Source organism: Falco naumanni, chromosome 5 (genome assembly GCF_017639655.2).
Source record: "Falco naumanni isolate bFalNau1 chromosome 5, bFalNau1.pat, whole genome shotgun sequence".
In the NCBI taxonomy this organism is placed as follows: domain Eukaryota; kingdom Metazoa; phylum Chordata; class Aves; order Falconiformes; family Falconidae; genus Falco; species Falco naumanni.
Genome location: NC_054058.1, coordinates 21832529 through 21849254, shown reverse-complemented (window position 1 = coordinate 21849254; position 16726 = coordinate 21832529). Strand labels below are relative to the sequence as shown.

Below are 16726 nucleotides of genomic sequence, written 5' to 3'. Positions count from 1 at the left end.
TCGGGAACGGGGGTGAGGAAAGAACGCGCGGGGGCGGCTGAAGCCCTGAGGGCTGACAAGGCACTCGGCAGCGCGGGAAGCGCGGGAAGCGCGGGGCGGGCCAGCTTCCCGCCCACAGGCCGCCAGGCATAGCCCGGCTCCGCTCGATTCGGGTCGGCTCCGCAGGGGGGCGGCGTCCCGGGCGCGCAAAGTCCCGCCCCGCCCGGCCCCGCCAGGGCCCGGCCCACCGCGCCTCCCCGGCAACGATAACAGCAACGGCTGCCACGCGCTTGCGCCTAGCGGCGCTTCCGGCTGCGCGCCCGCCGGCTGACGCACTTCCGCTCCGAAGCGTTTCCGTGCCGTCACTTCCTTCCCCGCCGCCGCCGCCGTTGCCGCTTCCTGCCCGGCTGGAGGGGACTCGTGTCCCTTCCCAGGCTCCGTGCGCGCGCGCCCCGCCTCCGCCTCGCGCCAGCGCCGTCTCCCCCTCCCCCCCCCCTCCCGCCGCCGCGCCGCCGCCATGGCCATGAGGCAGACCCCGCTGACGTGCTCCGGCCACACGCGGCCCGTGGTGGACCTGGCCTTCAGCGGCGTCACCCCCTACGGCTACTTCCTCATCAGCGCCTGCAAGGGTGAGCGGCGGCGCCGGCCCCGTTGTGCAGTCTGCGCGGCGGGCCGCCCTGGGCCGGGGGGCGGGGGGCGGCGGGCCGGCCCGCCTGCTCGTAGGCCGCGCTTCGCTTTCCCGAGGGGGTGGCGGGGTGTGTGTGTATAGCGGCCGGAGCTCGCAGAGGCGGTCGTGCCCGGTGCCCTGTGCGGCCGGCGAAAGGCCGGTACTTGCCGCGTAACGCCAGCGCACGGTGCTGCCGCATGGAGGAGGGAGCGGGCGGCTGATTGTCGTGGTGCTTAGTCGCTGTTTTGGGCTGGGAGGGTATCACAGCCCGCATTCGCCCAGTTTGGATCCGAACTGTTGGCGGGGGGCGGGGGGGGTAAGCCTCGAAAAGCTTTATTTCTAACTGCCCGCTGCCGCCGGCTGTGCGCATAGCTGTGGGTTTTAAAGAGCTCCCGTTTAGCCAGGGCAGCTGCCTCGCTGGGTGTAGGATGACGACGTCCGCCCCCTTCCCATGAGAACTCACTATGTGAATAGCACTTCCCCTTCATTAATGTATATGTTAATCTTCTGTATGTGTTCGTAAGTTCAAAAAGACATTTCTTTCTGCCTTGGAGCACTTCTGGTTCAGCTCTGTATCTTCTTTTGTGAAGAGCTTTTTGATAGCCTCCCAGAAAAAATAATCACGGGAAAGTCTATTTCATTTTTACACCATCTCTGTATGTGTTTTAAACATAATGGATTGCAAGCACAAGACTTGTGCTCCTTTCTGTCTCCGTATTACCTTAACACAAACCTAAATCATTTGGAGTAGTATTGTAATGTTTACACAGTGTTGGGTACATGCAGCAAGTACAGCTGCATCTCTAAGCTCTTCAGCTAAACTCTTTTACAAAGAACAGGTTCATAAAATCTGTAGTATTTACACATGCTGGTGTAAAGGAATCTTTTTTTTTTTTTTTAAACCACTTCCTTTTTTTATCATGTTACCATATTCATTTTGTTTTTCTGAAGATGGTAAGCCTATGCTGCGCCAGGGTGACACAGGAGACTGGATTGGCACGTTTCTCGGTCATAAAGGTGCTGTCTGGGGTGCCACTTTGAACACTGATGCCACTAAAGCAGCTACAGCAGCAGCAGATTTTACAGCGTAAGTGATTATCTGTCCTTGAAGTCTGTAGTTTGATTTTAGTCTTTACTGCTCTTTGGTGACATGTAGCTGTAGTAAATTACCGAGCCATTCGTTTTTTTTAGTAATTGTTAGTTTATTTATGGCTAGCCAAAATAAAACCTAGACTTTAGGTTCTTGAAAGCAGTTGCAGTTAATGCCATTGTGATGAACAAGTGACTGCTTCTTGGTAATATACTTAATTAGCGTGCCAGTTCACTAGAATAACACTTCTATGTGTGTCTAATCTCTAGTAGTTCTGGCAGAGTTGAAAGAGTGATTTTTATTTTGCTTCTACCCGGTAGTCTCTTCTTATTACAAGAAAGCTCTTCTGAAAATTCTACTAAATTATTTCTTTGATGTTTTTTGTTGTTTGTGCTGTTTGCAGCATATATTAATATTTAGCAAGTTGAATCCTGTTAGTAGAGGGCAATCTCTATCAATAAAATTGCAGAGGAGAGCTCCCTTTGTCTTAAAAGTAAAAGACTATTTAGTCTGCTTTGTCCTGAAGAAAAGGAGAAAGTTAAATGGTGGCATAGTACAAAAAAAAACTTTAATAAAAATGTATAAAGTATTCTCACTAACTCGTTTATAAGAATACATAAGAATGTAGCATTTATGATAAAATGTTATGATGGTGTCAGGAAAGATTGCTTACAAACTAATCTGACTATCCAGGTGGATTTGTCCTGGTGCTACTGAAATACAAATATTTTCTCTTGCTGTTTAGCAAAGTGTGGGATGCTGTGTCGGGCGATGAACTAATCACATTGGCTCACAAACACATTGTCAAAAGTGTGGATTTTACACAGGTATGAAAAACCTTTGTACCTTTTTCATCAGGGAAGTAAGCTTTTAAGGTCTGTTTTGCTATTAGTTACTTCCCAAATTTTTACGTGTGTATCTTAACAGGCAAATAATCTAGCATACCATTTCTAGTTTTTAGGATTGTAGCTTAACTGTAGTTAAGTGTGTTAAGAGGCTTTCTGAGAGAAAGAACTGTTACTTAAAGACTCATGGGTGAAGGCTGGTATTTTGATTCAAAATAGAGTTGACCCTTTATAACTTCTGTTTCAGGATAGCAATTATCTGTTAACAGGTGGACAAGATAAACTGTTGCGTATCTATGACTTGAGCAAGCCAGAAGCAGGTGAGTCTACTTTTAGAACTGATTCTTGTTTCTTGGAGTTAAATAATTAAGTTCTGAAATTAAGATCTACTTTCTGTTATGAATTATAAAAGCTGATGATTGTTTTTTCAAATGTAGTGTCTATAGTGGCTATAGTAAGATAACCTCAATGGTTTTAAGTTTATGCTTTTACAAGTGAGTTGGAGTTTATCTGTAATGGACTTCAAGGATAGCATGTTTCAGTTTGGTACAGACTCATTAGAAATAGGTCTAATTAATCATAATTTAGTTATCTGAAAGAAAAAAGATTCCACATATTTAAGTTTGTTTAAATTAATGTGAATACTGAACTGCTGATGTGTAATATGAAGCTAGAGAACCTTGATGTTAAACTCATGATGCTTTTTAAATTTAGCCAATCAGTTACCCAGTGTACATTTATCCAGTTCCTAGAGTAAGATCTACAGATAAAGTCACAAGTGCTTGAAGTAATTTTATGTTTCTAGTAAATGGAAAACCATATAACTTATGAAAGTGCCCAAACTGCTGCATGATGTTATTTCAATTTCTTACATGTATTAAAATATTTGGCTTTATTTTAAGAACCTGATGTTGTCAGTGGACATACTTCTGGCATTAAAAAGGCTTTATGGAGCAGTGATGACAAACAGATTCTTTCAGCTGATGATAAAACTGTCCGGTAAGTAAAAGTAACTTTCTTTTATCTAAGAAGCTCACCTTTATTTATCATCATAATCTATACAAGAAGATAGTTGTGTGTTTTGATAAAGGGTATAAGTAACACAGGTTATTTGATCCTAGGTTATTATAGCTGCACGCCTAATACAGTTCTCCTGCAATTAGAGATACAACTTTTGTAATAATTCTGATTTACTCCCTGAAAGTGTCCTCCCTGATAAGAGTTGGGTTTTGAGAACTGCATAGTAAGAATAAATTTATGTCTTTTGCAATCGTAGAGAAGAGGAATTTATAGATGAGGTCTTGTGCATACAGATTGTGCTGAGATACTGCTTTCTTGTCTTCTGCAATCCGGCCTTGAAAGATGCGTGAGGCCTGGACTAGCCAGGCACTAGGATAAAAGACTGGGAAGAGTATCTGGAAAGAGCGCACTGTTGATAGACATAGCCTTATTTCTCTGCCATGCTGATAAGTTGAGTAGGCTTTAGTGTTTTTATAAGATGGCTCATCCAGTCATGGTTGTATTTTGTTTACTTTATGCTCAATTGGTAGATGTGCTGAAACCTAGACAAACCTGGCTGCTTGGGAGATTAATTAACAAAGACCCTTCCTGAAACTATGCTGTCCAGAAAAGATGGGAGATGTGCCTAACTGCTTCCTCAGCTTTCTGGCTGATACGAACAGTGTCGTCTCACACCTAGCTGATTAGTGATTCTTTATGGCACAGGACAGAGAGAAGTAGAATGGTGTTTTTTACTTTGTGGACGGAAGGATGGGAGCATGAAGTCATTGGTGCAGTTTCCCTGTAGTCTCCTTTTCAGCTCCAGATCTTTTCAGTTTCCTAGTGTTCAAGACAGGCAAGGGCCTGGTCTTGTTCATTTTTCTCTGTAGACATAGAAGTGCAGCAGTCAGTTAATGCATGAAGATTTTTAGTTGTCATAGCAGAACAATTTAATTTATTTTCTGTTTAGATAGTTCTTGCACCCCTACAAAGAAAACCATATTATTTAAAATTAATCACTGTTCTTTGTGTAAGTTGGCATTACTACCTCTTTGCCTTGTAAGGTAAACAGGCAGAATGGAATCTTCAAGCCTTGCTTCTAGAAAGCTCTATTGCTCAGACTTAAAACAAGATTTCTAATCTCTAAGAGAATCCTTGAGTAGTTAAATGATCTGTGTACCGTTTAATGTTGTTGCATGAAGCTTCAAAAGTAAAAGTATTTTCAAGTAAGCATGTCTTAAAACTTTGCCTAGATGAGAACGAAGATAAGGACGCCACTGACAATCTGAAGTACCTGTGGAGTCAAACAGTGTTCTTTGTTAGGTGGCTTTTTTGATCCCAGTCTTGAGACGGATGGGAGGTGAAATTGTTTGATTTGCTGAAGTAATTGTAGAGTCTCTTTTTTTCCTTTTTGTTTCCTCTTAAGCCTCTGGGACCGGAGTACCATGACTGAAGTGAAGGCACTAAATGTTGCAATGTCAGTGAGCAGCATGGAGTATGTTCCAGAAGGACAGATACTTGTGATAACTTACGGGAAGACTATTGCTTTTCATAGTGCAGAAACGTGAGTCCAGACCACAGAATTTGCACAGGTTGAGTAATGGGCTTATTTGTGGGTAAAAACTAAAATCACCAAGTTGTCAGAACTGGTATTAGTGAATGTCTTTGCTGTCTTGTCAGAGGCAGAGTGTGAAACAGCTACCCTCTTCTAAAATAGTGAACCCAAACTGTCTATGAAATACTAAGCTGCAAAGGTTCAGTGCCATTTTCGTACTAACTGTATTTGTGGTTAAATCAGGATTCAGTTTCAGTTCAGTGCTTTTCAGAGAACTAATTATTTATACATCTCTGTCTTAAGAAAGCAAGTTACACACTTAAGCATATTCCAGAAAGTAGTTCTGAATGTGTGAGCTTTTGTTTTGCTTATTCTGAACTTGTTTCTAACTTGACAAGTGTGATTTTCAAGTATTAAAAATTGTTTCAGAAACCGTGTGGGTGTATTCTGTTTTTCTTAAAAGGAGTTGTTATTAGTAGAATCACAGTTTCCTTGCTTTCAGGATTTTTTTTTAAAATGAACTTTGTTAACAAACTTTTCTTTCTCAGTCTAGAGCAGATTAAATCATTTGAAGCACCTGCTACAATCAATTCAGCATCACTTCACCCTGCAAAGGAATGTTTGGTTGCAGGTGGTGAAGATTTTAAACTCTATAAATATGACTATAATACAGGAGAAGAATTAGGTATGTTTGTTTTCTGTAATCAAAAATGAGTTCTGAAATGGGTATTAGATTAATGAAATAAGACTAATAAGCTTGTACTCAAATAAGGTCTTCGCATAGCATGCTGTGCAGGAGGATGAAAAGGTATGTTATCAGTTAAGCAAGCATGCCTTCCTTTCTCACTATACCTGACTAGTTAAAGTCTCCATTAAATAGCTTCATGCACCTATTTAGAAAAAGTTGTCATGCTAGGTTATATTTGAACTCGATGTTAAAAGCCTTTTTCAACCTAAACAATTCTATGATTCTGTGTTGCTGCAATAGCAAGTTGTATGTTAACTTGTGCCATACCATAGCATTCGTCTCTAATTTGCAGCTACTTGCTTTTATGAAAAATGTTATATGTTTGTGTTCTTGATAATGTTGGCCAAATATATTTAAAAAGTGTATTTCTAAGTGTATTTGTTGATTCTGTTCTTGTTTAAAATTGTATGTGTATGGAGTGAGTGGTTGAAGGAACAGGGCATGTGTGCTCCATGCTACTGGCTTGCTTTGTAGTTTTGCCTAGAATAAATAAGCACCAGTTTTCTTGCAATTAATAAAACATTAATATGTTAGTTACCTAAATTGGAGATTGCTGAAATAACAATTAATAGAAGGTTTGTTTTGCATCAGAAGTTAAAAGGGCCCCCCTGTCAGTATTTTTCTCCACTCTTCTGATCAGTTTTTACTTACTAATTTCAGTTGTTGGCTGAAATTTGAAATTAATGGTCTTGGTATGTTCCCTTATAGAATCTTACAAAGGACACTTTGGTCCAATTCACTGTGTGAGATTTAGCCCTGATGGAGAGTTATATGCAAGTGGCTCTGAGGATGGTACACTAAGGCTGTGGCAGACAACAGTAGGGAAAACCTATGGTCTCTGGAAGTGTGTAGTTCCTGGTAAGTGCTTGTTTCTGGTGAAATTTGGCTGATCCATGTGCACTTACTAACTTTCATAAGTGATAAACATTGAATTTCATACAGCAACTTGTACTGTCTTCTGAGGGTTTCTATATCCACTCAAATCTGTTAAGATTGAAGGATTTACTTTTGTAGCTGCCATTACAGCACTTAACTTAAAACCTGTAAGCTTATTGAATATAGATATTCTGTGGATATTTAAGCAAATAATCTGATGTATATTTATGTTAAAGAGTAAGGAATATGAAATACCACTTCTATAAGTCTTAAAGAGATAGAAGTCTCTAGAAAGAAATGTGGATGATTTTTTTAATATACTTTTTTTAAAAAATTATATTGTAATTTGGTTCTCTATACTTGCGGGGGCAATGTCTAGGAAACTGCAAGTGAGTATTCATTAATGGAATTGCTTACCCAGCTGTTTCTTCTCAACACTAAGTGGGAAATTTTTTTGAATTTTATTTTTATTAAGGTGGGTTAGGGGGTAACTGAAGGTACTAACTGTTTGTTCTCCCTCCCCTCTACAGAAGAGGAGAACGCAGAAGCAGCAAAAGCAAGGACCACCCTTCCAGGAACTGCAGAGGAAGAAATAGGTAATGCACTGAACTGCCAGCTTCAACTGGGCTAAGTGTTAAAAGATCAGTCAAGATGTTTAGTGTGGACAAGGTAGTTTTCCCCAAGTACCTTTTGCCATTTTTCGCTCTTCTCAAAGATCTTTGCTTTTTCCTGAAAATGACCATTTGGTAAGTGTCAGACTAGTGACTAGAGCTGTGCAGACTGAACATACAGGGTAGAATAACTGGATCAGGTTAAATGGGAAAACAAACTGAATCGGTCTTTAAGCAATCCATGCAACGTTTCTTTGGTTTATATATCTAAGGTGAAGTTAAATAATACTTTTTATTTAATTGCAGAAGATCTTGCCTCTGAAAACTCAGATTCAGTGTACAGCTCAACTCCTGAAGTTAAGGCCTGATTATCGCAACTGTTATGCGACATGCGGACATACAAGACTAAATCAAGTGACCAGTGATAAACAGCAGCCTTCCAGAGTGTGCTCTCTACATAAGGCAAAGATGGGCAGTAATTGATGAGAATGCGGTGGAACTGGCTAGGTGTTGTCTGTAAGAGAACTGAGTATCCAAAAAAAAAAAAAAAGGAAAAAAAAAAGAAAAAAGACTAGTAGAGTTCTGCTATCTCTTTAGCATGATTGCCTACTGTCTTTTAAAAGAAGTGTGCAAGCCGAGATCCAGTCTCTCCAGTTTGTTAGACTCATTGTAGTGTGTTTTCTTTATTATGGAGAAGAGACACAATGGTTTTTCCTTTTTTTTTTTCTTCTTCTTTCCCTCCCCTCCCTGAAAGTTGGAAAATTTGGCTTTAGTTGAAAAGAAGGGATTATGTACTTAAAATATTTGGTTTGGGTTTTGTTTCATTGTATGCTGCTTCTGAATGTTTAACTGTTTTCAGTTGTCTAAATAAAATGACTCAAAACTCATATCTTACTGTTGAGCGTTGGCTTCACAGAATGGAGAAATAACCAAGTTAATTATGTAATCTTCTGAGCATCTTGGTTTTGTACTATACAGAAGAGAAGCAGTAAGGATGTTTTAGTGCTGGTACCGAGGGTGGCAAGTTCTCTGATTGTGTAAGCTTTGTGTCTTTTTGTTCTTTAAAGTTTGAATGTAAAAGTGAGTCTCTAAAATCAAAACCAGTTAAAACTCGAAATTAAACATGCTGCCTGAAATACTTGGTTGTACATGGAAAATCTCAGCGGTTGGCTATGAATCTGTATAAAGCTTGAGTTTAGTTCTCCAGACTGGATAAAAAAAGTTACTCTTTCAAGGTTACAAATCATATTTTCTTCATTAAAGAAAATATTGCTGTTCTTCTACTTGTCATTTCCTTTTAATGTTATACTGAAGAATTTACAGAATGCATTATGTATGAAAAGAAGAAAAGTTTATACAGAGGTATATTTATTCATGCACCTTTTTATTTTTTCATATTTGTACTTGTAATTAGATTCTTCTGCATTTTTTTCCTAAGAGTACAGTAATGCTGTCATGTTAGAAAAATTGAAGCTAAACATTTGAGAGATAAATTGAAACATGGGCAGTTCTGTCTGAATGTATAAAAAATCCTTTTCTGTTATGAGGGGTGGTAAATACTGGAACAGGTTGCCTGGAAAGGTTGTGAAGCCTCCATTCCTGAAGATACTCAAAACCCAACTAGACAGTGGCCCTAGGGAACCTACTGAAGCTGAACCTGCTTGAGCAGGTGGTTGACAGGGGTCTCCTCTAGCCTCAGCTGCTGGGCAGGGGGAAGTAAAAAGGAAAACAAACCATGACTCATGGTATCATTCTTTCTTAGTGCAATAGTAGTGTTAAGCATGTTATTTCTCAGACTTCATTCCAAAATTAGTTTTGCAGTTATTCGCATTTTTCTAAAAAGAAGCAACTTGCATCTGATTTATAGCTAATTGTTTCAGTCTTATAATTAATTCCATTAAGGCTTGTGAGGGCTCAAAATCTAGTGCTTCAACCTAGAAGTTGTTCATTTTACAAGCTGGAGGATGTGCTTAATCCAAGAAGCATGTAGATTGCCCCATGGTGATGCTTCTTGCAGGCTGTGGCATTTGAGCTGTGTTTCGCTTAGGGTGTGCAGCATTTCAGTTGGAGATGTCTGGAATGGCGTCCTCTGATTTCAGATCCATGACCCTTCCCTTGGCTGCTTTATGTGATGCTGTTGTGTTTGTGGTTTCTTTGCTAGTACTGAGCAAATAGGGCTAAAATTGGAAGTTACTTCATCTAAATGAGAATATTAACAAGGTTTAATACATTTTTCACATGTGTTTCTGTCATTCAACTCGGTAACAAAGCAAGGGCTGTGAAGCTGTTGGTGGCTTTGTTACCAGTCTTTGATTTTGTAGGTGTTACTAGAAATTTACCAGGTTAGTAAGTTCATTAGAAATTCACAAGGTTAGTCTGTTCCCAGAGCCCACAGTGTACTGTGACACCAGTTTCTACTTGAAGATTCAACCCGAAGAAACCTGGAGTTGTCTGTTACCGAGATTGCAACTCAGGTGCCGCGGATGGCTGACGGACCGGCGTGCCCCAGGGGCTGCCGTGGCGGCGGGCCCCGCGCTCACCCCGCGGAGGGCCGGGCCGGGCCGGGGCTGCCTCAGCGCCGGCAGCGCGGGTGCGGTGGGCGCGGTGGCGGCGGGGCAGCACCGTGCTCCCGCGGAGACTGGCCGCCGCCGCTTCCTGTCCGTGCGGGGCGGGACCGGTGAGGCCGAAGTCTCCTGGGCTGCGGGAGCGGGGAGCCGCCGGCAGCGCGGGCCATGGCGAGCCGAAACCCCGGCACGGAGCTGGGTAAGGGGCAGCGGCCTGCGGGCCGGGCCGGGGCCGTGCCCGCTGCGGCGTCCCCGCCGGGCGGGGGCCGTGGAAGTGTGTCGGGCTGCGGCTCCACCGGTGGGAGCTCTTGGCTGCGGAGCCGTGGCGGGGTGAGGGGCTCCCGAGGCGGCAGACTGGGCAGGGCCGCCCGCCCCGGGAACGGGGCTCACGGTGCCGGTGAGCGCCGGGCGGGCGAGGCGGCGGGGGCCTGCGGGCTGGTGTCTGCCCGCGCCCCCGCCGCGCTGCTGCAAAACCTTCTCTTTCTGAAAAGCCGAAATCGGAACGTACTTGCGATTCCCTAGATCCTTTGACAGATGCCGTGGATACGAACGGGGGGCTGCGGGAGGCCTGTTCGCCCTTCCTACGCCTGGTGAAAAGGGCTCGGCGGGGGAGGCGCGGGCAGGGCACCGGGCCCAGCCACCCGCCAGCCCGGTGCCCTCTGTGTACCCGTCTGCTTCTTGCTGAACAAATCTCCCCCCGCTTTCCCCCCAAGAGGCTGAGAACACTTATTAGTTGGGTTCTGATCTGCAAACTCAGGGTTTTACCTTTCCTTATTGTTCTCCCTGTCGCTTGCTCTCTGAAAACTGATGAGGATTTTCCAGGTATTTCCAGGTGGTCTGCAGACCTGAAAGGTGGTTGTGCCTCAGGTACGACAGAGGGCAGCCGAGAAAGGGTTTTTTTTTCTGCTATTTCCCGGCTGGAGCCCTCCGTCTGCTGATTGCTGGGGTGGGAAGGAGAAAGGGCTACAGCTGACTTCTCCACCCAGTGAGACCCAGCTGCAGTGGTGGAATGAATCAAGGTGGTGAGCCTTCCCACAGCCTGCCTTCAGCATATGATAATTTGGTCAATATGAGTAGATGGACAATTGCCTGGCGAGGTACAGGCATGGCATCATGGAAGGTGAGAAATAAAGGACAGCTGGTGCGGAACAGGGAGATCTCAAAGTTAGCACGAGAGGAGTTCAGGAGGCCACGCTGCACAGCATCACGTGGCTGTGCTCCGGTCTCTAGCACAAGCACAGGCTTTGGGCAGAGCTAACATGCAGTTTAAATGATTAGCCTGTGGATAACTGAAAGCCGAGTGCATTTTCATTCACTGAAGTCATTGACATGTAGTTCCTGAAAGTGAGCTGTCTCATTGCTCTGTAATGTGCTTATTTGTGGGCTGCTTGCAGAGACAGGTGAGTTTCAACTGTAATCATCTCAACACCCTCTTTTTGCTGAAAGAAACGTGTTAATAACAGTGGCAAAACGTCAATGTCTGTTTGAAAAAAAAGTTAGCTCAGAGGTTTGCAGATGTGGTTCAGTTACGTTAAACTAGGTGCATGCTGTGCCTTTTCTTAGTGTAAATTTATCCTTACAATTAATTGTCAGTATGTGTGGAGAGTCCAGAATGTGAAGTCAGTTCAGTTCTTATCAGTCATCCTCCGACAGACAGGCATATATGTAGTAAAGAAGGCTGTGCTGCCGAGTGGGAGACTATTGGGAGAGATGGGTGACACCAGTAACATTTGGCTAGATCTTACTGTGACAACTGTAGTCGAGGGAAAATTACTCAATGTGCAGCTGACCAATGCAACATAATCATTGCTTTTTTTTCAGCCACTAAAATAATCTGAGTACATTCCAAATATTTAATGTAACTCTGTCTTCTGTAAGTAGCCCTCCCCTGCCCAAGAGGCAGAGTCAGTTAATGCTCAAGATTATTAACGGAGAGCACAGAGGGATGGATGTCTTCAGGGCTGCACCATATGGCCTCTTCCAGCTGCAACTGATTTACCTGGAAAGGCCACTGCCCTCAGCTTATCTGCAGGTACTTGTTGCCATCCCTTCCCAGTGATCTTTGTGTGAATCCATTGTGGTCAAAATGAGCTGGGTTGGATGTGCAGGACAGACATAGTAGGGAAATGGTGCAGCCATGACCATATTTATATTAAGCAGCATACCCACTGTGGCTGTTTCTAACAGCTGCCTTATGCTGACTGCTTTAAAGAGAGAATTAAACTCCCTGCCATTCACTCTCCCACTAAATGCACATCTGAAATATGTGAAGTGCTATATTTAAGTTGCAGTATCTTATTTAATGCTGTGTCTTGGCTGATAGCAGTACTCAAAAAGGACAAGTTAAACCCTTGCCTTTATCTTTCATGGTTGCTAAGGGTACACACTGCTTCTGTCACTTAGGCCCTTTGGCTTTTGGAGGTTTTGCCAGCTTGTGCCGGCAGCTTTAACAATAAATCAAATGATTTGCCCTGTATGTCACAGAGCATTCTGTAGGATTATAGTTTTCTAACAGGGACACCTAGTGGTAAAATATCTTTTACTTAAAAATGTTTTCAGTCCTTTTCTCTTGTCTGCTGTTTCTGTACTTGCCGCCCCATGTCATTATTTAAGCAGTAAATTTCTGATGCAGCTGTTAGGGAGCATCTCTTTGTTTATCAATGACAAGCCAATCTTTTCTCAAATTGTGGTATATAATGCTTTCCCATGTGTTTGGGTTTTTTTGTAAAATAAATACACTTCTGTAAAAGCCCTTAATTCATCCTTCCTTTCTTTCTTTCTTTCTTCCTATCACTGTTCCTTAGTAGAAGAACAAGGTGTTTACTTGTGGTAAAGAACAGGTACATGTAACAGAGATTAAAAAGACACTGATTTATGCGAACTATCAAGAGGGTCACTAGTCTTAATACAGTGATACGTTTGTCATCAGAGAATCATCTAAAGAAGGGAGATAAGGAATTTTGTAAGTTTGTCATTCTGCAGGGACTGTTGGTGAGATCATTCTTGGTACTTGGGTTCACCACGATGCCTGCAGGGCCTGAAAAGAGTCTGCCTCTCCTGTTCTGCTTCCAAGGACACTGGAGTATAATGGAACAGATGCTTTATGTTTTGTCACATTTCAGGAAAACATCAGATGCAACTTTTTAATGCAGTTCACAACAAAATAGTGAAACACATCAATGAACATCTGTTTTATAGTGTGAGCTAGTAGCATGCTCCTTTGGTTTAACTGTGGGGATGCAGACATCTGCCACATGGATTTTGGGTTCTGTGCAGATGGAGTCTTGATGCAACAGCTTCAGAATTCATGGAGAAAGACAGACAGTCTGTAACCTTGAGCAGAGGTAGAAGATGGCAAGTAGGATGTTTAAAGCCAAGCAGATAATACAGCTTGTTTGCATGGAGCCTGAACTTGTGCCTGGATACAAGTCTTTCTTCAGGCCACTCAGAAGGTAAATGGGAAGGGGGAATGGCCTGAACAGTAACAAAGGTCATGTGGCAAAGCAACAGCAAAGCTGATTGCCAGTCACATAGTTACATCATATATTGTATTAGTAAAAGGGTAAATCATGCCTGACCAGTCTAATTGACTTCCATAGTAAAATGACTGGATGTGGTGGCAAGGGGAGAGCAGTGGATGCCATTTACATCCACTTGCAAGGCTTTTGACACTCTGTTTTGCAATATTTTGTATCCAAGTTGGAATGTTTGGATGGGTGGATACCAAAATCTTAAAAACCTGGTTGGATGGTTGGGCAGAGAAGGTGATGGTTGATAGGTCACACTCTACTTTGAGGCTGGTACCACGTAGGGTAGTGCAGGGGTCTAGCTTGGGATACATCCTGTGTAAAATTTTTTTCAATGATCTGGAAGAGGCAATGAACTGCTTGCTCATAAAGTTTGCAGATGAGACTAAATTAGCCAGGTCATTTAGAGGGACCCAAACTGGCTGGGGAAATGGGTCAACAGGAGCCCAGTGTTATTGAGCAGGGTGGAAGGCAGAGCGGGGAAGATGAGCCCTGGCAGCAGAAACGGCCAGCAACCCCCCAGGCTGGACCAGTGGGGACATGGCCAGTAGCTTATGGGACTGCTCAGCACTTGCTAGGCCGTATCTGGAAGACAGTGTCCAGTTTTGTTGCCCCCAATAGAAGAAAGAGATTGATAAACTGCCACAAGTTCAGCAGAGGGCCACCAAGATAGTCCAGGGGCTGGAGCACCTGCCCTGTGAGGAGACGCGGAGGGACCTGGGCTGGTTCAGCCTGCGAAAACGATGCTTTTGGGGGTCCTAACAGCAGCCTGCTCATCCCTGCGGGGAGTATATCAAGAAAGTAGAGCCAGGCTCATCATAGGTTTGCATCATGGGATGAAGCAAAACAGCAGGCTTGTCCTGAGACAGAGAAGTTCATAATGGATAAAAGAAAAATCTTCATGCAGGACAGTCAGGTGGTGGGGCAGGTTGTTATAAAGGCTGCGCAGTCTCCATCCTTGGGGACACTCTGAACTCAACTGAAAAAAGCCCTCAGCAGCTTGGCCTGAGCTCAGAGCTGAACCCTGCTTTGCACAGGAGTTTGGACAAAAGACTTTCAGAGATCTTCCAACTCAAATTATTCTGTGACTACCTGTGTGTGTGTCTATGTATGTATATGTGTGTGTATATATATATTCTGAGTAAAGAATAATTAGTTGCAGTTGTTTTGAGAAGTATGTTCTTGAATTCTAAAAAAAAAATAAATGAGTAATCCATCTGTGTTGCTTAGTCCCTCTAGTTGAAGGGCCAGAAATACATTCATTATGTTTCAATTGATATTTTTAATTAGAGTTGGTATTTCTGAGTCATTTACATGTGAGAGCTAGCCTGTTGGTAAGTGGCATTTAGAGAATGAAGTGTTGTGTCCCTTTTCAAGACAGCATAATTCTGTTCTAATATATTAATAGCTGCTTTTAGCATGTACCATAGCGGTTTCTTCCCTGTTCCTTTCTAACACCTTTTGAATCTGCTGGATAATTTAATCAAATTTAAAGGACAGTTAGACGTTTTCGAAATAAGTCAGTCACTGGGTGGAGTGGCCAAATTAGTCCCTCTGTTGAGGGAAAGACAGGCACAGCTCGGCAATTACATGACTTTACATCTTTTTCGGGGGGGCTTTATGCGAGCGACAACCTCCTGTTTAACTCCATAGCTGTAAGAAGCATAACAAGACAGCTGGGTTATTGGGGTGAGGAGAGTTCTCTGGAGCCAGAGAAGAAGAGAGGGAACAGCAGAAAACTTGGACCTGCAGGAAATCAAGCTGCTGTTGTTCTGCTGCTGGCTTTCTAAGGAAAGGCTTGGCAGCGGTTTTCAAAGTGCTTTGGAGGATACCACGATCCACTTCATGTGATCCATGGTCAGCATTGTGTGATTTTACTACTGTCACAAGCTAGCAGAGCTGATTTCTAGTTCAGCACTCACGTCTTGGTGTCCTGCTTTGAGTATATGAATGCTGATGACTTAGAGACTGAACTTCTTTTGTAGAAGGAGGACCCATTTGAAAATAAAATAGGTCCGTAGCAAGAGTCACTAGGGAAAAATAGCTACAGCTTCTGTCCCAAAGAAACAGAATAACCCACAGACCTCTGAACAGCTTACGTGGTAAGGTAACGGGATCAAAACCTGCTCCTGAAGCATTTTCCCTCTCCTTGGTGGCTTTGCTCAGCTATGCATGGCCGGCTGGGGTCAGCCTGTGTCCAGCTGAATACCTCATTCCTCCACTAAAGGTTCAGGGCATGTTTCACTTGCTTCTCCAGAAATAACAGCTGTCATCATTTCCCTTACCCATTTTTATCATGTGTTCATGGTAGGAGCAGGAGCACACATGCTGTTTCTGGCACAGAGGAGGAAATAACCAGTTGGAGGGGGCAGCTTCTTTTGGGGACAGTGCTGTCTTAAAATGCTTGTGAAACTACAGCCTCAGGCATTCTTGAGCTTTCTGTTTTACCATCTGAAGGGATGCCATCTACGCCTTTTTTTTTATTTTTTTATATTTAAGTTTCTGAAAGCTTAGTCTGCTTTATGAGGAATGTGTTAGGTGTCTTAGATATTTATGTAATTATACTAATGAAGTGGGTTTATTTATTGTTTTCTGAGGAAATGCTTGGTATTTTTGGATTCGTGCTCTTCAAAGTGAGGAGATGAATTTCCTGTTAAGATTTTGAATATGATTTTTTTCAAATGTCTTCAGAGAAAAAAAGTAAACTTCAAGAGTGATTACAGAATATTGGCTAATTAGCTATAGTGTAACTGCTTTAATTACTTTTATCCCTGAAGCCACATGACTGTGCAGATGACTAGCAGATGACTTATTTAAAAAAAAAAAAAAGATGTGTTCACACTGCAAGGTTAATGAGCCTAATTAAATATAGTTTTCCTTAGCCAGATACTAAATCATAAAGCTTGGGGGAGTGGGGGAGGGGGAGAATCCGAAGGCAGTCAGTTCTATTTCAAATAATTATTTTATCCTTATTTTTAATGAAAAAAAAAAAAGCTGGAATTGCGAGTGATTTTTCTGAATAGAGCCTTACATTTAAAGATTTGGTGAGACCTCACATTACAAACTTTGAAAGTCTATTTAGAGACAATTATACTGAGACATATTTGTTTTCACTTGCCCACTGCTTTAATTAATGGAGAAGTGGGCTTGAATAAAAGGTCTGTGTTAGATAGAAGTCTCCATCTGCTGCTGCATATTACCAGAACCTTTGTCCTTCCTTGCCATGCGTTGTTTTTCCTACACCATTTTATTTCCTTTAGGAAGC

General features: G+C 42.9%; 2 protein-coding genes across 2 annotated transcripts in view; both read left to right on the top strand.

Moving 5' to 3' along the window:
- The first annotated feature begins 340 nt into the window (after positions 1 to 340).
- On the top strand, positions 341 to 8647 carry LOC121089200 (serine/threonine kinase receptor associated protein). Its single transcript, XM_040596238.1, has 10 exons — positions 341 to 608; positions 1598 to 1733; positions 2482 to 2563; positions 2829 to 2901; positions 3484 to 3580; positions 5007 to 5144; positions 5684 to 5820; positions 6592 to 6741; positions 7290 to 7355; positions 7677 to 8647. Exons 1-10 carry the CDS (start codon positions 497 to 499, stop codon positions 7736 to 7738), a joined length of 1053 nt encoding a protein of 350 aa, XP_040452172.1. The 5' UTR covers positions 341 to 496; the 3' UTR covers positions 7739 to 8647.
- Positions 8648 to 9968: 1321 nt separating this feature from the next.
- The window catches only part of DERA (deoxyribose-phosphate aldolase), a 57256-nt gene continuing 50498 nt past the window's right edge, over positions 9969 to 16726 (top strand). Inside the window, exon 1 of the mRNA XM_040595913.1 lies at positions 9969 to 10133. Coding sequence (XP_040451847.1) covers positions 10103 to 10133 — 31 coding nt within the window. The 5' untranslated portion in view covers positions 9969 to 10102. The remainder of the gene's footprint in view (positions 10134 to 16726) is intronic.

What these genes read in the sequence shown, in the direction of transcription:
- LOC121089200 (XM_040596238.1), top strand. Translation starts at nt 497, where the DNA reads ATGGCCATGAGGCAGACCCCGCTGACGTGCTCCGGCCACACGCGGCCC. An exon ending in CCTCATCAGCGCCTGCAAGG is followed by an intron (nt 609 to 1,597) that starts GTGAGCGGCGGC and finishes GTTTTTCTGAAG; the next exon opens with ATGGTAAGCCTATGCTGCGC. An exon ending in GCTTTTCATAGTGCAGAAAC is followed by an intron (nt 5,145 to 5,683) that starts GTGAGTCCAGAC and finishes TTTCTTTCTCAG; the next exon opens with TCTAGAGCAGATTAAATCAT.